The sequence below is a fragment of the Dufourea novaeangliae genome, unplaced genomic scaffold (genome assembly GCF_001272555.1).
Source record: "Dufourea novaeangliae isolate 0120121106 unplaced genomic scaffold, ASM127255v1 scaffold133, whole genome shotgun sequence".
Taxonomy (NCBI): Eukaryota; Metazoa; Arthropoda; class Insecta; order Hymenoptera; family Halictidae; genus Dufourea; species Dufourea novaeangliae.
This window is the reverse complement of record NW_015374011.1, coordinates 1,460,779-1,488,199: the sequence shown is the minus strand read 5'-3', so window position 1 is coordinate 1,488,199 and position 27,421 is coordinate 1,460,779. Positions and strand designations below refer to the sequence as shown.

General features: G+C 45.9%; 4 protein-coding genes across 4 annotated transcripts; 3 read left to right on the top strand and 1 right to left on the bottom strand.

Moving 5' to 3' along the window:
* Positions 1-2,994: 2,994 nt before the first annotated feature.
* LOC107188603 (serine/threonine-protein kinase GIN4-like) lies at positions 2,995-16,844 on the top strand. The gene is made up of 8 exons (XM_015576919.1): positions 2,995-3,052; positions 3,130-3,591; positions 5,541-5,753; positions 5,827-5,965; positions 11,912-12,038; positions 13,331-13,379; positions 13,456-13,635; positions 13,937-16,844. The coding sequence occupies exons 2-8, from the start codon at positions 3,296-3,298 to the stop codon at positions 16,614-16,616; spliced, it is 3,684 nt and encodes a 1,227-aa protein (XP_015432405.1). The 5' UTR covers positions 2,995-3,052; positions 3,130-3,295; the 3' UTR covers positions 16,617-16,844.
* A 35-nt stretch (positions 16,845-16,879) lies between these two features.
* Positions 16,880-21,149, bottom strand: LOC107188604 (ATP-dependent RNA helicase DDX42). The gene is made up of 9 exons (XM_015576920.1): positions 20,871-21,149; positions 20,500-20,772; positions 19,881-20,421; positions 19,502-19,730; positions 19,138-19,412; positions 18,888-19,038; positions 18,478-18,812; positions 18,269-18,397; positions 16,880-18,162 (listed from the first exon to the last, which is right to left on the bottom strand). The coding sequence occupies exons 1-9, from the start codon at positions 21,083-21,085 to the stop codon at positions 17,986-17,988; spliced, it is 2,325 nt and encodes a 774-aa protein (XP_015432406.1). The 5' UTR covers positions 21,086-21,149; the 3' UTR covers positions 16,880-17,985.
* Positions 21,150-22,681: 1,532 nt separating this feature from the next.
* On the top strand, positions 22,682-25,537 carry LOC107188581 (cationic amino acid transporter 4). Its single transcript, XM_015576892.1, has 7 exons — positions 22,682-22,823; positions 23,039-23,287; positions 23,377-23,712; positions 23,788-24,034; positions 24,128-24,527; positions 24,599-24,830; positions 24,910-25,537. Exons 1-7 carry the CDS (start codon positions 22,682-22,684, stop codon positions 25,227-25,229), a joined length of 1,926 nt encoding a protein of 641 aa, XP_015432378.1. The 3' UTR covers positions 25,230-25,537.
* Positions 25,538-26,760: 1,223 nt separating this feature from the next.
* LOC107188590 lies at positions 26,761-27,225 on the top strand. Its single transcript, XM_015576902.1, has 2 exons — positions 26,761-26,934; positions 27,007-27,225. Exons 1-2 carry the CDS (start codon positions 26,791-26,793, stop codon positions 27,223-27,225), a joined length of 363 nt encoding a protein of 120 aa, XP_015432388.1. The 5' UTR covers positions 26,761-26,790.
* The last annotated feature ends 196 nt before the right edge of the window (positions 27,226-27,421 follow it).

The following is a 27,421-nucleotide window of genomic DNA, read 5'->3' as shown; positions in this document are numbered from 1 at the left end:
CGGATTAGTTCGTATTTCGATGCAAAAACCCGTCTAATCTCTCGTTGGCGGACCCAACTAATTTCCCGATACAGGATTTCCTAGGACGTAACCCTGCGAAACGACGCGACAAGATCTCTCTACCGTGGACGTCTCGAGGTCAATGGGTACAAGGAAGGCCTATCTCGAGGGGCTGTCGAGGTTTTCGGAGAGTAAAAACGGTTTAACGATGGCCCGAGATAAATGTTCTGAGACCTTACCGAACGTGGAACTTGTAAATTCTGGCAATGTAACCGAGCCAGTAGGCATTAATCGGTCGCCAAGTATGGTTGTAACTCGATTATTAGACGCGAGCCGGTCGTTCCTATTGTGTCTAATTCTCGGATCGTAAATCGTAGAGAACTTGCACGTGCATGCTGTGCACGTCGAGCATTACGAGCAACCAGTGCACACATCATACCCTCCTTTATGGTAGTCGGTAATTTGCATTCTCCGCGGATACCGGCGCATGTCTCTCCTTCGTCGTGGTAAATAATGCTTGGTCCGTGGATCTAACAAGTCGGAATCGTCGCACACAATGTTTCGAAACAGGCATCCGACCGCGAAAAGCCCGTAATTTTCATAATTTTCTATTACTCGATTCTCCGGTTTCTTCCTCGAACTTCCTAAAATCCTTAATGATCCTCGATTAGAATGTGCTCTCTACCTATGAAAATTGTTTTTAGTGAAACAATATAAAACTTTTACCATTATTTTGTGGTTCGGAGTCACTTCTTCGATTCGCCCATCGAAATGTAACCCTTCCTCCGGAATCACCGATGTAGTTCGCGAATGTCTTGGCAAACCGTTACCGACCATTGATTTTTCCCGCGATAAAAGTGAGATGTACCGACTTCGATTGCCGCGGACACGTCGACGGATCCAGTCGAGGACATTGCCGCAAATAACGAGCCATCAAAGTCAGCGATGACAGCGTGGCTTGAATTTATTGCAACTCCCGGTAGATCTATAAAGAGAAATCATTAGGCTCGTCGGCGATACCGCGTTGCGCACGAGAACCATCGGAACGACGTCGGATAATTGATTTCGAGCATCGCGAGAAAAGAGTGGCGACCTCGCGTTCACCGATTTTCTCCGTAAATGGTGAATTTTCCATCGGATCGCCAATCGATTTGGTTCGATGAAATTGGCGCGAAATAACCTCTCAAAATCAGCTTAATATCTGCCGGCAGCTAGGAAAGGTTCATGAATGTCATTAATTGCACGTCGCAAACTAAGGCTTCCTCAGGGGACAGCGAACACGCTCTTCGTGAATCGTCCTGTGGAGAATATTATTGTAAATTGCACTGCAGCAGTCGGGTAAGGATTGCACCTATTTGCGCAAATATACACGTACATACAGGGTATAACAAAAATGTTGGAGCGTAGCCAACGTTACCGCGTGAAATCGGCTGGCAGACTCGCGCTCTGATTGGTCAGGGTTTTTCGTTAATATCTCGTTAACAAAGCCTCCATTTCCTCCCATTTCCGGGTCATTCAACATTTTTGTTATATCCTGTATTTGTGTACATATGTATGTGGGTATAGTATGTTCCTTCGACGACTGACCGACCGCTCCAATCTCTGCAGAGTTCCATCGGTTCATTCTAATGGATTTTATCCGAGCGTTAGCCAACGAGCGCAGCGGGAAAGAAAATATTCTCCCGCGACGAAGGTAAACGTCGCGGGGAGCCGCAAAAAAGTGTTTGCGAATTTGTCATTGAAAGTAGACGAGCGACGAATGAGCGGGCAATTATCCTTGGCACGTACCAGCTCGAACGCGTCGTTACTAATTGTCGGTACTAATTGCTTGTCACCGTTCTCGCCTTTCGACGTCGCGGATAGTTGCACGTACGGTTCTTCTCGCGACGATCGATACTCCGGGGGATATGATCGTCTACGAAACGCTAATAAACGCTCGATACTGCTCCCATCCTCCGTTAAAATCGAGATCAACGATTCGTCTCGTATCCAAGAAAAGATATCATCGGAAGGAGGCAGAAATCTCGAAGGTAAATCCTCCTACGTATTCATTTGCATGCATGTTTGCAGCTTCTGTTCTGGAGTGGAGAACGAAATCTTGTTTGGTTACTATCGTTACTATCTATTCGTCGCGACGCACACGCCCTCTTTTATTTTCATTCGTTGTCCTTTTCTAAATTCGGCGTTGATTTCATATTTAGAATCGATTCGTTTACTTAGTAAATAATTACCCGAGCTCCAGTCCTAATTTTCGGGTACAATCGCATGTTTCACTGTACATGCATAATGCACCGACGAGACACAGCGGTCGGCGGGCATGTGCGCTGCGATTGTGCCAGCGTTCTTTTGCCTGGACATGATACCACCTACGTCAGAGACGTAGTGGTGCACACCACCATTGCTAGCGTCATAAACACAACGAAAAGCAGCTACGGCGCGCCGCAGCGACAACAACGACAACCGTACTCGTGTCCAATCGAGAAGGAAGGTCCCACTCCGTGAAAAGTGGCGGAGAGAGGAGTTGAGAAGCGAAGAGGGGAGAGGAGAGATCCGCGATGGTGTTCGACGACCAGAGAGGCGGGAGGATCGAGACCAGCGAGAAAGAAGGACGGTTCGAAGGAAACTGGAGGGAACAAGAGGAACGATAGTCTATGGTCCAGCGAGTACGCGGCGAGAAAGAAAAGAGGAGCGAGTTGAAACGGAGCCGAAGCGTGTGGTCTCTCGGCGAGCCGTGGCCAGTTTCAGTCGCGGCGTCCGACCGTCAGGCTCGTGATCCTTCGCAAGAACGGCGACCACCGCACTCGAGATGCAAACATCGTCGATACGCTTTCGAGCGTGCGGATCAAACGGAACTGGATCCCACCGAGCGACGATGAACTAGTCTGTTCGATGAACTTCTGACGGACCGCGTTGCGCGTTCGAATCGGTGCTCCGTGTCCGTTTCTCCGCGCGAATCTCAAGCCGAAGAAACGTTCGTCGGTGTCTGCGAGATCGGGAAGATTCGGATTGGTTCGATCGGCGGTCGACTTTGATCCTGGGGAGATCGATTCAGGTACCTATTTTTGGGACTGTTGGAGAGTCCCCCCTCCCCCATTTCGAGCTTCCTTTAATCGACACCACTTCTTTCAGTGCCCTCTTCGATGCCCTCGGACTTACACACGCGTCGCGATCACCGAGGTACCGCAAACCCTTCACGACTTGACGCGAGACCGTGTTGGCCGTCGGTTCGTGGCTGCTCGATGTGAAACTGTCGTGTTTTGTTTACAACGTGTCGACGAATCGAAGAGAGGAGAACATGATCTACCAGCCGAACCATCAGTCACCGACCATGTCGTCCGCGAGGAAGACTTCACCCCGGCTTCAGCGACGGAACATGCAAGCGTCGCCGGGCAAGTGCGTGAACGCGAAAGCGAAACGTGGAAACGACAGAACTGGGAACGAGGATAGGTGCAGAGGACGATGCAGAGTGCAATGGAGCGAGAAACACGTGAAGGAGGGTTTGGTCCTCGTACAAGAATCGCAACTTGCCAGGGTGGTGAAAACGGGACCGATCACGGAGCACTACGAGATCGACCCGAAGCCGTTTGCAAAGTAAGTCGTCGACGATTTTGGACATTCCACGCGTTACGAGAAGCAAATCGAGCTAGAAGTTGTGCGGGTGGAACGAACGTTTCATACACGATATAATATAATATTTATTTCCACGGGACAAAGCCTATTAATTTACAGTAAGATTACATTATATTGGTGACATGTCTGCAAATATAAGATATGTCATTCGACACGATATCCGGGGCGGTAACGATACGAATTACAAGTGTCTAACGCGGAATCATACCTCGGAGAAATAATAGTATTCGCTACTCAAATTGGACTGTGCATAGTCGGCGAATTAAAAGTAACTTCGTTCGAAATCACACGGTAGTCGTAAATAAATGTTCCGTTCAACTCGATTCCAAATACATACACGAGCGTGTGTCAGATGTGAAAACGTTTCACGAGAAAATTCAGTTCGTTTCATATTTATCGAACATGGTAATGGAGGTTTCGATAGTCTGCCTAACTACCTACTGTCAGCACGCATCGCTAATTTGCTGGATGCTCGATATCAACCGCAATTCCCTTCTCGTGCGTTTGCATTCTTAATGAAGCGAATTTACCGCGAACGGTGATTGTGTGCGTGACCGTTGAAACTCTGCGAGCCCATGGATTCGCCTTTTTTACTTGCAGTATCTCGTTTTTCGGATACCCCGCGAATTCACAATTTTTTTCCCGGTTCTTTTGCCTCGTTAACGAACGAGCACGCATTTTCGGGACAAAAACGGGTGGCCGATAGTGTGTCGCGAAAGGCGAACAAAGGTTCCGCGAGCAAAACGAAGCAGGTAAACGTTGCGTATCGTGCGAACCCGACCAATCCGCTGGTGAACGACAACTCCGCGTCGACGGTTAATTGCTCGATGTCGCGGGGGCGGTAGGGGGATCGATGAAAATGGCCAGGAACGGAGGCAATAAATTTTCATAAATTATCCCGTGAACGGATTCGAAGCCGCCGATTTCAACGCCTCGGATTGTCGGCGATAAATCCAACGGTCGTCCCTTTCGCGTCGCCTGGAATCCCATTTTCCTACGATTAATCGACCCTCGGATTGCTCCGACAATAACGAGCGTTTCAATCGGACAACGACCGATAATCTCGCCACGGCGAGCCTTGTAGGTAACGTATTCGGTATCGCAAATAAGAACGGTCCGCCGACCGAATGGGGCTCGCGCGCACGGTTGATAATCACTTTTAGAAACGGGCCTTGAAATCCAGGGCGAACGACGTGCAAAATTCGTGAGATGCCTGGAAGAAGGTGGTTCTTCGCCGTACCGGCTCGCTCTCCGAATCGATGATTAAAGTTAATTGCACTTGCTATCAGATGCTCTTTACGAGTTACCCGGTTATGTCTTCCTCTGCCGATTAAAGGCCGTCGTCGTATGTCGGTGTCCTGGTCCGTATACGTGTGCGTAGGTATTTATTATTAGTCCACTGATAATAATGTTTCGCTACCATCGACGTGGAACCTGGATTACTCGCATGTTCGCCCAAAGTCCCTTCGCATAACAGTTTTCGTGAATTCTCAGACGACGCAGACGAAGTTGAAAACGAACTTGCCACTCGCGTGGGATGTTTGCGTAATAAAGTCTCCCCGTATGTGTACGATACTCGAGGTAGAGGCGCGTAAAAGCGGTCGGTCCGCAGCGGAACGTTGGGCAGACGCACACGCGTTGCGAGCGCAGCCTTCGGAGGCGCCGCGGCGTCGACCTTGCCGAAGAGACGCGTGGAATCCTCCACGATGCTCGTAAAAATCCCTCGCTGACGGCCAGCGAAATTTCGTGGTCGCTTTCGTCTTTTATGCATCCGTGTTCCATTCGACGAATATTTTCACGGTTCTGCACGGCAATGGCCGGCGAACGATCGCACCTTCGTCCCCCAAGAGAGGGCAATTAACTCGGGGGGAATATCGATTGACGAATCGCCACTTTGTGTTTCTCCGTAGCGGACAATGGGCGAAAGTGTATCGATGCAGATCGCGGTCCACTGGCATTCTCTACGCTGCCAAATACTCCTCGAGGAACCGTTTCAACGCGGATTGCAGCGCGGAATTGAGACACGAGATCGCGCTATTGTCCCTTTGCTCGCAATCCCCGCGCGTTGTACGGTTGCACGACGTCTACGAAACGCCCAAGGAAATCATCCTGGTGATGGAATAGTGAGTACACACCCTATCGAATCATTTCGACGTAACCACGAACAATAAAAAATTTCGATAACCTTTTACGCAGCGCACCCGGGGGCGATCTTCAGACGCTCATCGACGGCGATTTGGTGCCCCTCGAAGGCGACGTGGTGCACTTTGTGAGACAACTAGTCGAAGGACTTGCCTACCTCCACGAGAGAAATATCGCCCATTTGGACATCAAGGTAAGTTCGACCCATAAAAGGTCGAAGCAAAACCCGCCAGGTTTCTCGTATATATCCGGATCCCGTGGACCAACTTCGTTCAACGGCGACTGGGTCGCGTCACCGCGATAGTTCCGACGATTTTTTCTCATCGATCGCAACGCTCGCGAAAACCCAAAAGCGTCCAGCATTACGCGGCTCGCAAAGTCCAGCGTGTGTGAAGCATCGCGAAAGAATTCGAGCACAATCGAGCACGATTCGAGAACGAAAGACCGCGACCATTCGCGTTTACGCGGCCAATTAACGCGTCTTTCTATGTAGGGGTATCCACGTGAATCCTAGAAATCCGTGGCTTTCAGTCCGTCGCCGAAGTGCCGCGGTAATGTTGCCGTCTAAAAATAAATCGGCGCGATGACGAGGCTTGGTTTTTCCGCATAAAGCTCTCGGGACGTGTTCGATGCGTCGTTGAACGGATCGTAACGTTCGACGAGTCGCGGGTTGATTTTCCAGGGCTCTCGGCGGTTTCCATTCGCGCGGAACCGAGGACGACTAGAACGCGTCGTGAAACGGCGAATACGCCGCGTAACGTGAGGACGCGTTCGCCGGTCCACGACTACCAGCAGGAGCTTTAATTGCGATCGTTCGGGTCGCGACCGTCAGGCAAGGTGATTCCGCGATAAACACGCTCGACAAACAAATTGGAATTGCCATTTACGTCTTGCTCGGACAAAGGAGCGATATGCTGTTGTACATTCGCTGGATCGGTTCGTCGAGGACCTCCTCGTGAAGCAGCATTTACACTAGGGAACTTTTGGTCGGTTTACCGAGTCGATCGACTCGAAATCCAAAATTGCTGTATTCCAATCAAGTCGAAACGATTTTTAGTCGTTCAATTAAAAGGTACCCTATGGTGCAATTTTGGTTGAACATCTTGGTAGTTTCAATTGTAGTTGACCGTGTAAACACCGTAGAATCGTAGTTGGAGCATAGTTTCATGGCATTCGATTGGAATTCACAGAATATAAATAAATTTATAGACCTCTATCAACGACAGGAATGTCTATGGAACGGTACAAGTGATACATACCAGAATTTAAATCTAAAAAAAAAAGCAATAACAACAGAAATGGATTTAGAAGGATTAACCGTTGCTAATGTAAAAGACAAAATTAAGTCCATACCGACAATTTACCGCCGATTATTAATTTACTCTAACCCACCAACGAGGCGTTTTTCTGTTATATTTCGAACTAATGAATTTTTTCAACTCGCCTATCAAACTGATTGCAATTGCTCACATAACACGTACAACATTATTATACAGCGCATTGTTAATCATCTTAACCAATAAAAAGGTCGGACGACGAAACTTCCTATAGTGTAAACCTTTTAGTCAATCGAATCAGTCAGCCGACCAAAAGTTGCCTAGTGTAAACTCCGCTGAACCGGCGAGACGAGTGAAAGAAAAAGTCAATGGTACTTGGAATTTTTATTTCAGCAATCACGGAAACGCGGTCGCGACTCGACTCGCGAACACTCAAAAAGATGGCTTCGTTGTGCTTATGGTACTCGGCGACTCGCCGCGTGTCGTCCAAGTAAAGTCTCGTGTCACGTATTTTCAGCTTGTCTTTCCATTCGCCACGGTGCCGCTGCGGCAACCGTCTTTTTTAACGAGCAATAACGACCTGTCTCGCCGTCCCGTTGTTTCGATGGGGACTTTGCTTTCCGACGATTTTTGCACCGCGAGACAGCCCGATCGACCATAAAATATCGCGTCGGCGTAATTAAGAGTTCGTCGAACGTCTCGAGGATTCTCCGCGCGGTTCGTTGCAAAGCTACCTTTTGTACCACCATCGCAGAACTCTACGCGTAACGGGAACGTTTTTTGCTCGCGGACAAGACGAATCGGGGATACGAGTACTGCGATGGAGTATAAATTTCAATGAAATATACGGAGCTTTAAGGGGCGACGCGGGACATTTGATCGAAAGAAAAGAAGACAAATAAAATACAGAACGGACTGACGGTAACACCTTTACGGTCCTCGGTCTGATGTTTCGCAACGACGACGTGGTGAATTCTCCGCGGTTTCGAATCAACCAAGCCGTCCGGTTTCTCGTCACGCGTAAAAGGATTCCTGCTCGTTACCTTCGCGAGAAATTCGCGAAAGATCGACGAGCTTTCGGCACGCAACCACGTTCTTCTCCGGAAGGCATTGCGTTCCCGCCGACACCAGTTGTCTCGAAGCGCGTGCCGCCGACTTTTGTCACAGCCGTTCTCTCTAAATCGTCTCGCGAAACTTTTCTAACGGACCTTCGGCGTTATTTATACGGTCGGCTGATCCGAATTCGATTACTTCGCGGCGTACCTTCGCGCTTCGGAACTTCGTGTACGGGCGTAAACACCGATATAAACGTCGCGAACATGTTCGGGCCTCACCTTCGTCGGAACTTACGATCGGCAAAAGGGAAAGGAAACAGACGACGCACCGATTAAGAATCGGTTGAACGGAACGAAACGTTAAACTCGCTCGTAGGACCGTGTCCAATGTTGTGTCTTTCTCGAGTCGATTTACTTCCGTTCGAATTTCTCATCGACCAAAAGCTTTCCATCCAACCGTCCAACAGGTGTTCCAAGGAAACAAATCTACCCTAATTTCACCACACACGAGGTATTGGACATTTCATCCAATGTATTTTTTCGGCCCACTTTTCTGTAGCCACGTCGCCATTTCCATCTTAGCGTCACTACCCACCACAAATTCACTGTTCTCATAACGTAGAGGTCAGTAACGTACAGTTCAGGTGGGCCACCAACTCCCACAAGGTGAAAAATCTATTCCTATACCTCGTCGGTGGTTTTACCCTTTCCGTGACGACGGGAGAATTGTTTCCGGGCGAGTCGCGTGCGCCGCGCATGCATCCCGGAAACGACTTTAAGCTGAAAATCGTGTAATTCTGGCCAGCGAGAAAATCGGCGTCGCACGAGCACGGGTCGGACGGGTCATGGGCCACGATAAATCGCGAGAATCGGTGTTGAACCGACCGCGCGCCACGATTCACGATTATTCTCCCGCTCCATAAACACTCGACCACCGTATTTGGATACAGCGAGGCGCGTATCAAGGGGAGAGGAGGCACGGGACGCGAGATGCACTTCCACACTCTCCGCAGAGTGCCGAACGTGTCCGCACCAGGTGTGTTGCACCTCTCTCTATCCACCATCGCACAGTGGGCCATTACCATAAAATAGGTGGAATGTTAAAACATTAAGGTGACCTTAAAATTTTCCACAACTACGGAAAAACTGTCTACACTAGGAAATGTGTCCCTCTGTACCAAAAAACTTTTGCAGAAATAATTTTTTCATATCTTCGTTAATTTACAAATTATGATTTTTGTCCAGTTAGAATCGTCATTTGGCCCACTGTGCGGCGAATCGAATTCGATCGTTTACATTGCCCGTCGATACGAGTTTCGCTCGCGAACCGATCCCCTATGTATATTACCAAACTTACTCGATCAACGTACAGAAGAATTTCGGTCGACAGGAACCCCCGAAAAATATGTATCGATTCCACAGGAATCTAAAAGATCGTCATTCGCGACTGCGTCCGATCATCGTGTCCAGAATTGAAGAAAAACAGAGCGCACGCTCTATGAGACCCCACGCTCGTCGCGGTGGAACGACCACGCCCTGACTTTGTCGGTGAATCACACCCGGTCCCTATCTCGCTGAACGCTCCGGTACCTATGCCTGACCACCATAACTGGAGCAACTCCTGATAACTCGTGAAATTCTCGCGAAAGAGACGGCAAGGAATCGCGAGACGCTAACCGATTATTGACGACTTCTAACACTTGTTTGAGATGTGTCTATACTGCAATATTTAATCATTTTCAATTCTTTGCTAAAAATCATTTTACAATATAATACATCCCGGATTTTTTGTAACCAAAAAAAAAAATTTACTGATATTAATTATATTGTTAAACTATCGCAATATAATTACATAAACATTTTAGTAAAATTCCATCGAGTGTCCAAATAATTATGCACGGCAATGTAGGTACACGTTGTCTCGGCCCACGCCATTGCTTGGTCAGCGGTCCCCGTCCGTCCTCCAATATTCGATCGTCTGGTCTCGCGTGGGACTCTCCCGACGGCATACTTCCGAGTGGTTTCGCTCGGCCGTTTTCGTGAATCGTTTGTCCGCTCGGAATAAAGAAACCAGGTCAATTATCGCGTCCTGGGCTGATTTCGATCGGCCAGCTGGGACCCATCGAATCGTCGATTTTAATGGTCGATTCCCGCGGAAATTGCGCGTCTTGCGTGACCAGAATTATTTTTACGTCTTTTGTCATTATTTACCAGCCGCCACGGTGTTGCGTAGCACGGCGTGGCGGGACTACCGAGAGAAACTTTGAATATTCAGATTCGCCCACGCGACGACGATCGCCAAGGACCGTCCGACGTTGAAGCCAGGAAGATTCTACCGGATCGAGTGCACGATCGTTTCTTCTTCTTCTTGTCTCGCGACTAGTCGCTTGCATAACTAACATTTTCGCTCGATTCTCCACGAGCTGAAATTCAAGGCTCGAAACTTCGGAGATGTCCTCCTCGCGATGCCAAACGGGATAACGTAACGAGGAATCAGCCTTCGAGGAATCTAAGGTTCGCGAAACCGGCGCAGGATCGAATATGCGGCGCTCGTCGGACGAATAAAACGCGTCGCGTACGTGTCTTCTGAAATGAAAAAATCCTCTATCCATATTGCAGGCGATAGCTACGCAGCAAGGATCGCAACCTCGATCCCGCGTATTCACCGAGAAACTTAATATGTATTCTGTTCTATTACACAAACGTGTGCGCGCTTCAATTTATCGTAACAGTATCTGCCGTGTTTATGTAAATTGCGGCCACGATGTTTCTGTCGATGAAGCGTCGGAATCCTGGAACGGGCAGTATTCGGAGATGTACACCGCGTCGTTTAAATGTAACAAAGGAGATGGAAAAAGTCACAGACTACGGTGCGTTGTTCTGCAACTAATGAAATTGAGGAGATCGTGGACCGACACGACAGGCACAGGACGGTGTGCTGGACGTCAACGTAAAAGAACGATCGCCCGATCCCGTACTGTCCGGTCGTTAATTGCCCAGTGTTGCTTAAATCGACGTCGTTTACTCGAATCAAGGTAGCCTCCAGACGCGAGAATCTGTACCTGAACGAGACGGAAAATATACCACGCGAATCGTGATAGATCGAGAGCGAATGCACGCGGCGTGTACGTTCAACCGGTGCAACGAAATCGCGGGGATCGGCGTTCCCAGTGAAAGTGCTTTTAGTAGAAACGAGTATATGCAGATTTCGCGATCTACATATACCTGGCCTGTAGTAGATGACGTCAGGCTACTTGTTAACAAGCGCCGGTGTTGAACGAAAATCAATGTTGAACGGATACACACGATCGTGTTCATAATTGAAATCCGTTGAGCGTTTAACTGACGCGTAAAGAATATTAACGACACAAGTTTTCGTTCCTCGGTACAGAGTAACAGTGTGCGCCGCTTGGTTGGGCGGCTGCTTTGCGATGACCTGTTCCGGTCGTTTTATACCTTATACACCGGCGAAATTCAATTAATGGAATGAAAAAGAAAAAGCCAAGCCTTGGCCATTGACGACTCAATTAATGACAGTTAATTACTGCCGGAAGCCGGGATTACAGACTCCGTGCGATTATTGTCCCGAACTCGATCTCCCGACAATAATCTTCTAGGGAGAAATATTTCAGACCCTTGTAAATTTTTTTTCTTTAATAAAAACGGAAGGGCAACAAAGTATGCGCTTGACAGGTTCCACAGCAATTCCTCCGTTCAGTGGTGGGGATAACGACTGGACAAGACGATAATCGAGAGGAGTCTGTACGATGTAATCGTAGATGGCGGCGACCATGTTTCATGTTTCAGCCGCAGAATTTAGTGATGATGGGCAGCTTCCCGGAGTGCGAGGTTAAGCTTTGCGACTTTGAAATCTCGAGGGTGATACTGGAAGGGACGGAAGTTCGAGAAATTCTTGGGACGCCGGATTACGTGGGTAAGCCGAAGTTTTTCGTTCGAGTCGACGCCTCGATCCCGCGGCTTAATCTCGAATCGGTAATAGAAAATTGACGGATTACGTTGTCTAGTTTCGAGTGTCGAGGTTTGCGCGAACCAAATATTCGATGCCCTTGAAAAATAATATAAATCGTTGTCGCATCACGGGGGCATATTATTGTGCGCCGAGGAACTGGTCCTCGATGGAAGCAGTAAACAGGTGTGTCGGCACTTTGCTCTCCTCGTTGCCGCTTAATCGCCACCGATCGATATCTCGCCTCGCTAATTGACGATCTCCGCTTCGAGCGAGTCCGCGAATATAATGGATATTAATTGACGCGTTAGCCTCATTGCGCGATGCTGTTGTCGTAGCTGCCGATGGCGACCTTTAATAAACCTACTCGGAACGAGTAAGCACACTGAAACGAACGAACATGCTTTCGGGAACGCGCGGAAACGGAAACACGACAGCGGATTCCCAATGGTACAAGTATGTAGACCAACGTGCAAACTCAGCTTCCTCTAGGGGAAAAAGGAATGTAGGGGTAAGGGCCTGCTACTGCTTGATAAATTTATTCCAAATACTGAAATAAATGTTAGACCGAATATTAATTTGGCATAATTTCCCCATTTTCTCCTAACGGAAGCCGAGTTTGCCCGTCAGTGTACGTACATACCGGCGAAACGTCTCGCTGCTCGCATAGAGATTTATTCCGCGAGAAACATCAGTAACGTAGGCAGCATAGTTAACGATATAATTGATCATGATCAGGATCAGCGACATTATTCTCTCTGATCCTATCCGTTCGCTGAATAATAGGGCCCCGGACTGACGAGATTGTATCGCGACGTTACGTATGTTAAACGAGTTTGATGTTTCTCGAAACAACCGATCGTATCTCGAAGGCTTCTGCCTTCTTGCCTACCACGAGACAGCTCGCCGAGCTGAACTTTTATCGCGGTTTTATAGATCTTTTAGAGTACTTACCTCGAGTACCAGCAACAGTAACTGTAATAAGCAACCCATTGTACCGCAAATCCACTGTCGCTCAGAGACACACGAGATCCCTTCCATTCGATCAACCGACGCGACGCCCACCGAACGACCAATTTTCGTTTCTATTGTAGATAAAAATTACGTCGTCCAAGGATGATGTCACGGATACAGACAAGGTTCTTCAGCCGAATAACATCCGCGTAACTAAATGTTTTCGCGTTCCGTATAGGTATCTACGACCTACGAGTACATATTTGGTAAAACCAAGCTAAGATACACGCGTTTCTGAATTTCAGCGCCTGAGATCCTTCACTACGAACCGATCACGTTGGCCGCCGACATGTGGTACGTAAAAGGCGAATCGAATCCGGACCTTTATTTTATCCTCTGGAGAAAAATCCATTAGAATCGTTCGTTTCAGGTCCTTGGGCGTGACGACCTACGTTCTCTTGACAGGATTTTCCCCTTTCGGCGGTGAAACCGACCAGGAAACGTTCCAAAATATATCCTTGGCCGAGGTGGACTATCCCGACGAACTTTTCGGAGATATTTCGGCGCAGGCTAAAGACTTTGTCGCGAAGCTTCTGGTGCTAGACCCATGGTAATTGATCAGAGACTACGACCCCTTCGTCTTTGCTCGAAGACGTGTATGCTACATATGTACCCTCGCGAGCAAACTCTGCTTCGACTATGGGAAAAATTGACGTAGAAGAAAAATCTCATACCACTTAATAAATTTATTTCAAGTACTGAAATAATTCTTAAATCGAATGTTAATTTGGCATAAATTTCCCTACGCCATCTTGGTCATTTTCTCGTGGGTGTACATACGTATGCGTCTACATAATGTTCATACACACATAGACAAAGGTGTACATTCGGAAATCGTCTGGTCGTTTCAGTGCACGGATGACGGCAAAACAATGTCTGCGTCACGATTGGTTGCGCGGCGCACCCACACAGGCCTCGCCGCATCTCCGAAGATACCTGTCGAAATCGAGAGAAATTTTATTGGAACGAGTTGTCAGCCGTGAGAATCTTCGAAGAGCGGCGCTTTTGAGCCAGGCGAGCAGTCAAGCGAACCTGTCGAGCGACATACAGGAATCGAATCACTGCGATCAGAGCTTGCAGGATTGTATGCTGAGTCAAAGCGAGATGTGTCTGAGTCATCGTCTCACCGGAAGTCGATCTAGTCTCGAGGGTAGCGAAGATTTCCCGAGTCCGGCGGAATCACGCACCAGTTTGAACTCCTCCAGGACCAATTTAAGTTGCGCCAGTCAGAGCTGCTTGCTGAACAAAGAGCAAACGCAAGGTTTGTTGAGTCGCGCGCAGAGTCGATCGCAGGCGAATCTGAATCACGGTCCGAATCGAGGACTCTTGTCTAGAATACGAAGCCTGAACCGTATACAGTCCCAGGCGTGTTTGCTCAATGGAAACTCCGCGGAAGCCTCGAACTCGCTGCAAACGCGAACGACGATAAATCCTGTGATCAGCCATTCGCGCGAGAAGCTTTACGGTTTGCGATCGTTGTCCAAGTCTCAAGGGGTTTTAGACATATATAGAAGCCTCGAGTGTCTCAGACGAAGAAGGAAGAGCTATCAACGCGCGAAAACCGAGGACATGTTGCCGATCTTTACGCGACTTGGCGCTGAGATCGACACCTCGAATTCATCGAATACGTCGGACGGTTCGATTACGACCACCTGTGACCTCAATGATATCCACGGATTCGCTGGCGACGATGTACGTTCAGCCGAACCGAAGATACATCGCGATAATAACAAGAACGAGAATGTGTCCGATCTACAGTTACCAGATCCGGGCGTAGAGAATGATATCAAAGTTGTTGTTAACTTTCCGAACAACGAAACTTCGTCGGCCATGGAGGACATCGAGAACTGCCGGGACGAATCCAGAGAGTTAACCTTCGAGTCCGAGGAGAATTTCGACTCGCTGAAATCCATAGAATCAGACACGTTGACCGAAGATTCGGATGAAACAGCGCCAACAGTCGATCGCGATGCGAAACCGGGTCTAATCGCCGGTAAACGTACCTGCCAACGACAACATTCCGACGCCTCGAGTCATTCGAATAATTCCGCGACGTCGGACGACAAAGAGGACCGATCGACAGAGTCCGAAAACGAGGAGCCAAAGTACACCGTGGCGCAGCTCGTGTCTGCGTTCAACAAACACCAGGAAGTCGCCTCGAAATCGAGCTTGGAAGCGATAATGACCGAGAAGAGAATCAACGAGCTGACATTTCCAACCGGGACGAAAGCACTGAGGCTGTTTATACCGGACATCGACATCACCGAGAATAAAATCGTTCGACGAAAGACGAGTTACAAGCCGCGAAAGAACTGGGAAGAGTTACGGAAGAAGAACGAGAAAAACGAGGGGATATTGAAGAATTTCGATCAAGATTCGGGCAACGAGGACGACGACGACGACGAGGAAAACGAGGACAACGACGCCCATGAAAAAACGACGAACGAGGCCAACACGATCGCTACCTGCGACTTCGCGAATAACGAAACGATATTGAACGTTCGAATTACGACCGAAAAAAGCGACAAGGACCATATCTGCTCATCTGACGATCGTTGGTCAGTTTTACCGTCTATCGAGATCAATGGCGATTCCATTTTTACGGAGAACATGGATGTTCGGGAGAACGTCGATACCAGAATCGACGAGAAGTACAAACGTTGCGTAAAAGGTGCTAAAACGATGAACGCGACCGAAACGGTGGAGAAATGTGAAAAGACACGTTTGCTTCTCGAGACGTCGTCTGTCTGTCCGAAAGAAAGACTGCCTAATTATATCTACTCTGAAATAACGTGCCATAATAAAGAGGTCCCTCAGGACACAGCCAAGAAGACGTGTTCCGTGATCTCGAATGGGAAAAGTAATTCAAGGGTGCAGAGAACAGATCGGTCAAAAGGTATGTACAATCCAGCATGCGCGAACGTGAATCTTAAAGATATCTTGCAGAGGGTTGACAGCTTTCAAAATACACCGAAAGAAAATTTGGAAAATCTACGTAAAAGGACATCGATCGCCAAGACAATTCTAAACGACAACACACCGCCGTACGACAGTCACGACGCGAATGGAAGTTCTCGAGCTCGAAGCGAGCCACCTGCGGGCTCGTGTCCGAAGGAAGATAATAAGATGAAACTGGACGTGCCACCATCTTTCGTCAGATCGTCCTCCTTGTCGAGCGACAGCAGCTGCCCAACACCTTCCAGCATACAGTCGGACACGAATATCTCATGGGAGGACGTTCATCATGGCACAGCAAGCTCGAGCCTCCCTTTGGAGAAGGAAGATTCTGGCAAGTATCGCAAGAGGAACGACATTCAAAGAATTTCCAACGAGAGAAGAAACAAACAGTGCACAGACGATAAAAGGCTGTGGGGTAGAGTTTGCACGGGATCTTACAGCAGAGCGATGGAGAAATTTAGTAAGAACAGCGATACGACTAAAAAGCCTGTCAGTCAAGTGAACGGATCGCAACAGAACGAGAAAACTAGACGTAAAAGCAGCCCTGCGATGCACCAGCACGTCAGCCCGTAAAAATAGAAATCTCCTAAGTACACGAAGACTGAATCTAGAGTTTGGCCTTTCCTAATTACAGTGACTCAGGCCGGAAGAGAATATTTCCGCCAAGTAAATCCTTCTTTTCGCGAATACCTCGTCGGACTGAGAACGAGATATGTAATCCATTCTGAACATGATCCTTGATAAACGTTCACGGGCATCGCTGAAATAACATCGTGCAACGACAATGATAATGCAGTTGTCTTCCAGTGAATGTGTCTTTGAGAAAAGCGGCTGAATGCGATCGATCACAGTATCCTTTCCTTACTTGCCGAGTACATAAATTTTGGGAATTATTCTTTCCCAAAGTGCATACATACTTACATAGTTAGCATCGATGAACGCTGAATAGTACACACGTCCGGTAATGTAATTTATTTCGACCGAGAAAATCTATTCGTTCGATGGTAAGAAGAATAAAAATCGAAAAAAAATAGATGCATAATGGAAGCTTTCTATTGTAATGCGTAAAATATCATATATATGTACAAGTGGCAACGAAGAGACAGAAATGATTCCGCTTGAAGGCAACGATATAATTATGACAAGCACCGTGGCAGCGAGGATACCCTTACGAGGATAATTGCAACGTGATTCATTCTAAGCGAATTACGAGTTAAATGAACACGAGTACAGAGTTGCCCGCGGAACGACGCGAACGATCATTGCAAGTTTTGTACACCATCGAAACGAAGAACGTAGATATGTACATATGTATTTCTGTATACCGGTGATCAAGAGAAATTCGACTCTCGTCTCATTGGTCTTACGCGTGCTTTGATTCTTGTCATATCGAATCGCAATACATCCATAGGCTATTACAAGACGTAGCTTAAACATATAAGAGATTCTTTGTATTTATACGTGTCTCTTGCAAGCCCCACAGACATTCAAAATATGAAGCTTTCGGATACGGTATGGTATAATTCTTTATTTCCTTTTCCGGTCAAAATTCGTGAACCCCAATAGACTTTTATCGCTCCTCCGTCTACCGAAACTCGTATACGTACCAATTATTATCAGCTGTCGTGATTCAATTGGCTCGTCGGAAACATTTAATTTAATTATTTCCTCGAACTTAGTATTTTATTAGAACGAATCGATTTTTTTTATTTTCGTCAGATTTCGAATGACCCGTCCGACGTTTGTATCGAAGATATGCGAATAAAAATCCTTTCGTTAAACGTGACGAGACATTGGAAGTAATCGTAATGAGAATGTGTAAACGGGAATTGGTAAAATTAAATTTTATTGTAATATAAAACAATTCGGTATCGTCGACTCTTAGAATATTATCGCTGTATAGTAGTATACACAAAATAATCGGAGGTTCACAAACGTCCAATTATTCCCATCGACTCTTTCTCACTCTTCTCCTTTCCCCTGTTGCGCTCGGTGCTTGTTCGTCCTGATTCCGCGGTTGCTCCGTGTTCGGTTTCGGTGGCATGGGTGGCGGTGGTGGCATTATCACGGAAGGCGGCGTAATAGTTTGTTCCCACGTGTGATCCGACGATGCCCGGAACTGAAATCAGACATGTATAAACTCAGTCATATTTTCCTGCCACCGTATGATTTACACATGTTAAGAACACACATATCTTCCGCGAGGTAATAAGAACAGAACTTACCTGAGTATTGTACTGACTACGGAAAGCGGCTTTCATCGCGGACAAGCGATCGCTACCAGGGCCGTGCCTTTCCAACTTCTTTACGACCTCGCTTATATCTTTCGGGGCCTGCGACGAAGAACCACCGCTCTGAAATTACGCGCAAAACAGTTCAGAATATCCTATCTTCGCCTGAAAGAGCCTAAAACTAACACGTTACGAATAAATACCGAGGTCGAGGATACGTCCGGTCTACCCCTGAAGCCAAGTCCAGCTCCTCCGACATTTAGACTTTTTCCTTTTCCTCCTTTGAACCTAGACTTTCGGAACCATGCGCTCTGCATCGCGAGATCCATCAAACTCTTTGGTACATCTTGATTCGCTCCTTCCAAGTTCCGAACCAGGTGTCCAGCAAACTCTTTGTCTTTTTCCGTCACGAGGGTATAAGCGGTACCCTTCTCCCCGGCTCGTCCTGTTCTACCTATCCTGTGCGTGTGTGTGTCTATGTCTCGCGCGACATCGTAATTCACGACGGTTTTGATATGTGGTATGTCCAAACCGCGGGCTATGAAAAAATTAAGTATTTTTTACCGCATCCTCGGCCGGGTCGACATCGTAAACACCGCAACAACATAATTACCAGCGACGTCAGTAGCGACTAAAGTACTGACATCTTTCTTCTTGAAAGCCGTAATTACTTTGTTCCTTTCAATTTGGTCCATGTCACCGTGTAACAGTAAAACGTCGAATTCCTTTAATTTAAGATTATTCGCAAGCTCCTCGGCGTTCAGCTACAAAACCAAAATTACAAACGTTTTAGAAACCGTTGAAAGCTTATCGTTCATGGTGTATATAGGATATTGAAATTCAGTTCGGTCGCGAGTTCGGACCTTTTTCGTTACGAAAATCAACAGGCTACCGGCACTCAGATACTCGACCAAGTTTTGCAACAACCAGGCCCATTTACCGGTCGGATTATTGTTGAAGAGTATCACGTGTTGAGTGACGTCAGCGTTCGCTTCGCCGACGTCTCCCTGAACTATTCTGATCGGATCCGTTAGAATGTCCCTTGCAAGCTTTTCCACCCTCTTTTTGAAAGTTGCGCTGAACAACAACGTTTGTCTGTCAGGCCTAACGTGGTTGCATATAGAGCGCACTTGTGGTTCTGCAACGCGACAAACAGAGCGGTAACAAGCGAATCGGATGTCCCACGAAAGTGTTTTGTAGGAGAAGTAATGTCGTAATCTTTCTCACCGAAACCCATGTCGAACATCCTGTCCGCTTCGTCCAATACCAGGAACGTTACTCTGGACAAATTGGTTGCCTTCATTTTAACTAAGTCTATCATTCTGCCTGGCGTGGCAACTACTATTTCCGCGCCCCCTTCCAGCGCTTTACTCTGTTCCCACTTGCTGCCACCCCCGTAACAGCAACATACTTGAATATTGTACACTTTCCCAAACTTTCTTGCTTCTTGATAGATCTACGAGTATCACGGAACAATTGAAGCCCCTTGTGTGACTTAAATCTATCGTCGTACAGTACTGGTCTCTTTGCGGGGGTACGAAACTGCAGCGTTATAATACCAAAGGGACAGTCTGTACGATCCTTAAACTATCTTAACGTGAAATACCTGTTGCGACAACTCTCTCGTAGGAGCCAAAATCAGGCCAATGGGTCCATCGCCAGCCTTCAGTTCTCGCTGATCCATAATATGAACCAACATGGGCCAAATAAATGCCGCCGTTTTACCACTACCGGTCTTTGCTATACCTATTATATCTCGACCACTTAGCGCAGCCGGGACAGCTTGTGCTTGAATAGGGGTGGGTTGAGTATATTCATTCTTTCGGATGGCTTTTATTAACGCGTCGTCGAAACCGAAATGTCCGAAACTAGTAATTGGATTCTGCGGGGAGGGACCGGATACCTTGATCCCCAAAGTCTTTCTCAAGTCTTCGACTTGTTGCTTACTTAGACTAGCAATTTCTTCGTGAACATTGTAAAAGTTTTTCTCGAATTGTTCGTACTGTATCTCGCTGTGATCGATGGGAGGCAGAGGATCGATCTCTTTCTTTTTCGGGGGTGCAATCGGATTTCCATCTTCGTCGTACTCGATCTCCTGGTCAGACTCCTCTTGTTGCAAACCCGCGGTTGGGTTCTCTTCCATGTACCTTTTCACATAAACAACTCCACACGTTTTTCGATCTAATTTCCCTCGACTATTAGACATTCGGATGAACGGATCTTACCTGTAATAACTCTCCTCGTCGTCTTCTCCGTCGATGTCCGCTCTGATTCCCTTAGGTTTGTCCTCCTTGCGCTCGTCTTCCGCGAGTTGGGCTTCATAAGTATTTCTTTTCACTTCTGCATCTATACCAGCCATGAAAGCATCCAATGGGTCTTCCTCGCTGTCACTGTCTTCCTTCGCTGTCGGTTTCTTCATTAAGTCATAAGTAGGAGATCCAGGTGCTGGGATGTACTCCAGGGAAGATGTTGGAGCATCATCATCATCCTCAAAGTATCTGAGTTTATATGTTTTAGTTTTGCATTTGCATTCTCCTCTTGGACACTTTGCATTCCTTATCTTAAACGCTATACTATGTTCTTTGTATATACTTACTCTTCTTCAGTTTTACTACGCTTTTTTGGCATACCCCAGCAAGCAGACAAAGCATTCTCAGTGATAGAATTCATGGTGTGGTAACCCTGCTTGCTTAAAGATGAATTAGGAGGTGGTGGTGGTATGTTAGAACCACTTCTTTTCATGCTAGTCATTTGGAAGCCAGCAAAACCAAAGCCTTTAGGCTTATTACTTCCTCCACGATTATAACTCATGTTTCTCTTATTATCCGCTAAAATTTTGTTATATTAAAGATTGCTTATTATTTTGATATCGTTCCAAAAGCTGGATTCACATTGAAAACCTATATTCTAAGTCACTTTCTACCATACTATCTTTGGACACTATTACCCTTGGATACTTTTCACAGGCTTAGCAGAAATGTTGTTCATTATTTTTAGTTATAAAATCGAATATCAAGTAAATACATTATTGCTACAGTTTATCGCTTGGATCGATTGAAATAACACCTATGATATATGAAATGTATCAGTCGATCGGAAATTCACGCGATCCTGCTTTTAAACAGCACTAAAAATCAATTTCCAATGGCAAACATATAATAATATAAGAGTATATATACGTATATTGTTATTGTTCTAACGAAACAAGAGGTTATAACACCTTTGCGATACACTTTAACTCGATCTACAACGCTTGCAACACGTATTTACCGCACTGAAATACTGTTTCTCACGTTCGCTCGATATTATGAAACAGTCACATCAGACGGATATATCTTGCACATTAACGTTTAGGACCTTCACGTAAATGTGCAATTCCAAATACCTCGATTACTTAGGTACCTATCGAACGGTAAAATTCATTCTGCAACAACTTGAACGGGTGCTGCCTTCTGACGGCGCAATCCTGGATATTAGGGACGAGATCATTATTTGCTGAGACACCCTATATCTTCTGAAGTACCATTGTTAGAAATTTTCGAAATTTCTTCGATGAAACGAACATCTCATTTCAGAGGAAATATTTGGAAAAATATACCCCCAATACCGCCTTCTGTTTAACATATCATGAAGTCCATACGTACTGTTCTTCGAAAGAGGGAATAAAACTTCCTGCGTGCTGTAGCTTACACTTCATCATCCTTTAAACGTTAAGTTAACAAACATTGATAAATACAATGACACGAAATCATAAAAACTTGCAAGAAATAATAATAAGTACGCAACTAGTAGTAAAATTCAAATAATTGCCACGAGTGATAGAAATAACTTCAACAGTTTCAATCTCGATCTTTCGATCTTTTAAATATGTATTGATTTTCAAACATAAAAATCGTGTGAAAATAAAGCCCCCTTTATCCGAGCGTGTCTAATATGTACCACTATTATGGGAATCCTCTTCATTCATACCGTTTGAGTTACATAAATAGGTCTATCACGGCTGAATCGATCGGAATATTCGAGCTTGCGTGTTAGCGGAGGCGCCATGCGTCTTGATGGATTTTAGCGTCCTTCGTGATCTCGTTCGACGTAGTTCGCGTTTTGTCACAACGAATCGACTTCCACAAATATCTTCGAATTTCAACGTGCAAATAACGCATTGCAAGTGCAGGTACAATAGAATAATAATCGTACGCCGTTACCATTCGAATCGTAACAGATTTGTCAAAGCAACGTAAAGCGCTTCGAATGTTCTACATATGTATACCGAGGAATCGGAACATTTTGTACATACATACATACACAAACAGCTGTGCCCGTAAAACGTATTAAAATCCACGGATTGTTGGAGTTATTGTTAATTTAAACAGCATTCCGAGCAAGTCTTTTTACAATATTTAAAACAGTATGCCGTCGGTTCGCCGGATGATACTGGGACACGTTATGTCCGGTCTCTGTACCAAAATGAATCGCACTAAGAAGCTTCAGGGTGATTTACTGGAAACACCAATGAAAAGATGCCTTTCCACGTTCGACATTACGTTGCTCGGTAAGCGCATATGTATATTTTTCATTGCAAAATAACATTGGCGATTGTGGTAGTCCAGAAGGACGTACGCGACCGCTGCTCGTGATATCGCGCCTTCGTTCGCGCGATAAGCTAACTTAGTAGTCCTCAACCGGAAAAGAAACACTAATTACGTACAAATCGAATAACATTGATTGACGTTCCATACGAGACATTTATGTACCTTTACTTTTTAGGAGTGGGTCACATGGTCGGCGCTGGAATTTACGTTCTAACAGGAGCAGTGGCCCACAATACGGCTGGTCCAGGCGTAATTCTAAGCTTTATCTTCGCTGGTATTGCTTCATTATTAGCGGCATTATGCTACGCTGAATTTGGGGCACGAATTCCAAAAGCTGGAAGTGCTTACGTTTACACGTACATATCCGTCGGTGAATTTTGGGCTTTCGTAATCGGTTGGAATATTATCTTGGAGCATATGATCGGTAAAGTTCTTGTGATCGGATCGCCGTTCACCCGTCAATTAATAATTGAATATCGAGAAATTTCATGCGACTATTACGTTGCCATACAGGCGCAGCATCTGTGGCCAGAGCCTGGAGCGGATATGTCGATTCCTTGGCAGGTGGATCGATTAGCAATTACACCCGCCACGTAATGCACGGCTACACCATGGGAGAGCCACTGGGAAGTATTCCCGATCTTTTGGCCGCTGGTTTATGCCTGGCTTATGCTATGCTGCTCGCGATAGGCGTGAAATGTTCGGCAACGGTTAATTCTCTGCTGACCATAGTCAATCTGGCTGTGATGATACTGGTGATCGGTTTGGGGATTTGGTACGCGGACATTTCGAATTGGAGCAGCCAGAACGGAGGATTTCTTCCATACGGTTTTAGCGGCGTGCTAGCAGGTAGCTACCCTTTCGCGGTGAATCGACGTTGTCCTATCCGTTAAGAATTTATTTAACATCTGTCTCCGAGAACAGGCGCGGCAACGTGTTTCTATGCTTTCGTGGGCTTTGACTCGATTGCAACTTCCGGCGAAGAGGCGCGCGATCCTGGGTACAGCATACCACGGGCAACGATGTTCTCGATGGGGATCGTCACTATCGGATACGTGATGGTTGGAGCCGCTTTAACATTAGTCGTGCCATATTGGAACATTAATCCGGCGGCAGCCCTACCCGAAGCTTTTTCGTCGAGAGGAATCCCATGGGCAAAATACGTGATAAGGTCAGGAAGAATGTCTGGTAACTTTGACGAAAATTTCTAACTGGAAGAATCTTCCGTACCGGAAATGTAATGTTTCGCGCGCTACACCCATAGCGTTGGGGCTTTGTGTGGAATGACGACAACCCTTTTCGGATCTCTGTTTTCCCTGCCCCGAACAATGTACGCTATGGCGAACGACGGCCTGCTATTTGGCTTCCTGGGCCATATAAGCGAACGCACACAGGTACCGGTTCTCAACCTGGCCATCAGTGGTTCCGTTAGTGCCTTAATCGCTTTGCTATTCGATCTCCAACATTTGGTCGAATTCATGTCGATCGGTACCTTTTTGGCCTACACGATCGTTTCAGCTAGTGTCATTATATTGAGATACCGGCCTGAACAGAGCACACCTGCACCCTCGAATGCCGGTACACCGAATAGCTTGGCATCGCCACCGACGGAAAGCGCCGATTCCAATAGCGATTGTCGCAGCGTTACATCCGCGGAGTCTGAGGTAATTAAATGATCGGTTAGAAAATGCAACCCGTTACACGTGTAATTACATCGCATTCTTTTCGTCCACAGCTGTTGGATTTGAGCGGTGGTATTGGAAAACTGAAACCACGATATATCTGGTTGGCTAACTTTTTGGGTAACTGCAAGCCCGGGAACGTGGTAGATGGTTCGGTAATGATCTACACTGTTGGATGCATTTCCCTGTGCACTCTGATGATGCTGATATCTCAAACGTACGTCACATCGTGGAGTATTAGGGATTACTTCGTCGTGGCAAATGTGGTCCTCCTGTTGATTGGAAGTAAATATTCTGTTTTTTCTATTTTCGTTCCATACCAAGTCCGATTCAGTTCTTAAACTAATCGAGGATTTAATCATAGGTTTGCTCGTTATCGGTGCGCATCAACAAAATCCGCCTAATGGTAAATTCCGGGTACCTATGGTACCCCTGGTACCGGCTCTGAGTATTCTCTTTAACGTGGGATTAATGTTCCACTTGTCCCTCCTCACTTGGCTGCGATTCCTCGTATACTTTCTGTATGGAATTCACTACAGCAAAGAAGCAACCAGTCCGAATTCGTATTCGATTCTAATGGCCACCTCGGAAGCCGGAAGGGGCGCAAAATGGGGTGCAACGTTGCGTGTCAATCAAAAGCCCGATAAAACGCCGATTTTAAATGACGAGGATTTCGTTCGCTAGTAGCGTGGAATTTGTCGAAACTGAATACGTCCACCGATGGCGTAGAATACCAGCATCTAGGGATCTTTGTTCTATGTATATATATATATATATGTACCAACGTTATCTTCGATACTGAATTGAATTTACAAAAACGAATTATGTAGCTGGAATCGAACGCTGGCCAAGTGTCGTCGTGGTGAAAGTTACATTTGTGGTACTGACCACCAGATTTGCTTTCTTAAAAAGTTGGTAGAAAACAGTTTGGTTTCATTTACATTTTATTACGCACAAAACAGTGTATTTCTTTTTCTATTTATATTCTACAGACGCGCATCGATCGCGCATCCGTTTATATATTTTCGTACATAAATAAGGATCAAAGTTTCTAAAATGACACAGTACAATAGCAGAGTTTTTTAGATAATGGTAAGGATATGTGTTGCGTTGCGATCTAATTCCCAAAGAGTCTCTGGTCTGATGATTTTCAGTCACCGGAAAAGGGATAGGGACTGTAGATAATTTTTCCAGTGGAGGTGCCGTTGACAATACAATATGACAATGGAATTAACTTATTCCACCGATCTGTTCGCGATTGTTCCAACGTGGAAAGTATCTTCCACGAATACTTTCGTCGAGGGAGATTGGAAATTATATTTCTATTACTATTATAGCAATGGAATGATGGAATAATAATAGTAGTATACGTGTAACAATAAATCAGGTACATAGGTATACCTACCTGAAGTATTGTTATGTCCAAAGTACTTACTAGTAGACTTTACTTGTAACCAGATCATTACAAAACTGTAACATCGTACAAAGGTTCAACGCCAGAGTTTCTGCGTTCAAAGGGAGTGTTACTTATATGTAGATTGAGTGAATCATTTAAGTGATCAACGTAGAGGTTTTTCGAATAGTCCGTTTTAAGTGATTCACTCATACAGGATGCAAAATCTGTTGCGCACAGTTGCAGCCGCACGAACCCTTGGTAATTTATATGTATTCGAAATTTTCTGGTACGTACATGTAGTTTTTGAACGCTTACTGTACAGTAGATCACAATGATTGTACAAATGTGTGCAAACATACCTACGTTGTTGCGCGTCAAGTGCAATTAGGAGGTGCGACTGGATACGCGTGTTTAATTAACGAGTTTATATACATACATACATACACATGTATATATAACGTAATCCTACGTTCTAATGGTAGCAAAGTTATTGTCAGTTTACTACACTGTATCTTCTAATATAAAATGTTTACGATTAGAAAGCTACACTTCATCGTCGACAATAATCCAGACCACACTCCCGAACTACACTGTACGTAGTGCAACCGCGTGATATTATTCTTTTCTCAATCAGAAAATAACTCTCTCGAGCGACACATCTGAACAACAATGCTTGAAACACAGGATCTCGTGATTGACCTATTTACAGGAGTTACGAAGAACGCATAACGGTCGAGATTTATGTGCAAATGTCAATGGTATTAATCCAGATAAAAAGGTATGCTCGACGATCGTGAACTTCAGAAGGATTTCCGAAGCAAGAAACGAAAGTGTAGTACGGTTTGAAACATGTTCCTCCGACTGATTTTAATCTCAACGATTTTTAGCTTCGTTTATATACGAAGTATCGAGTCTCGTGAACTTCAACCTTTACCGATACTCCACGTTAAACTACGTTCTCATACCGACATGGACACCGAGCCTAGCAAAACCGTAAATACCGTTCTTGTACTACCAGTGCTCTCTCTATCTAGACTCTCTCACAACAAAGCGTGTTTCGAACAGATGGAACAGAAGCTAACGCCAGAGTACAGCTCGCAAGAAAATCTTCACGTACTTCACGTGGCTGCAACTTCCGAGAATGAGAATACTACGATACGGCCGAGCCAAATACCGGCTGTCGACCATGATAGCACGCATCTTGGAATGAAACACCCAAAGAAGAGAGCAACGAATTACAAAGAAGATAGACAGATAGATATACGACCTGGTTGTTGTGGATAGAATTACAGATATTATTCGACATGTGTTTAAGTGCAAACGCAGTATATAAATAGTACTTCAGTTATTGCGGTAGATAGATGTCGGCCCGTATTTTTCGTCGATTCCCTTACGATGAGACATTAAAGGGAATAAAATAAATTATTCTCATCTTAAACATGATTGAGCTGATCTCTCTCTGTTACTCCTGTAGACGTGA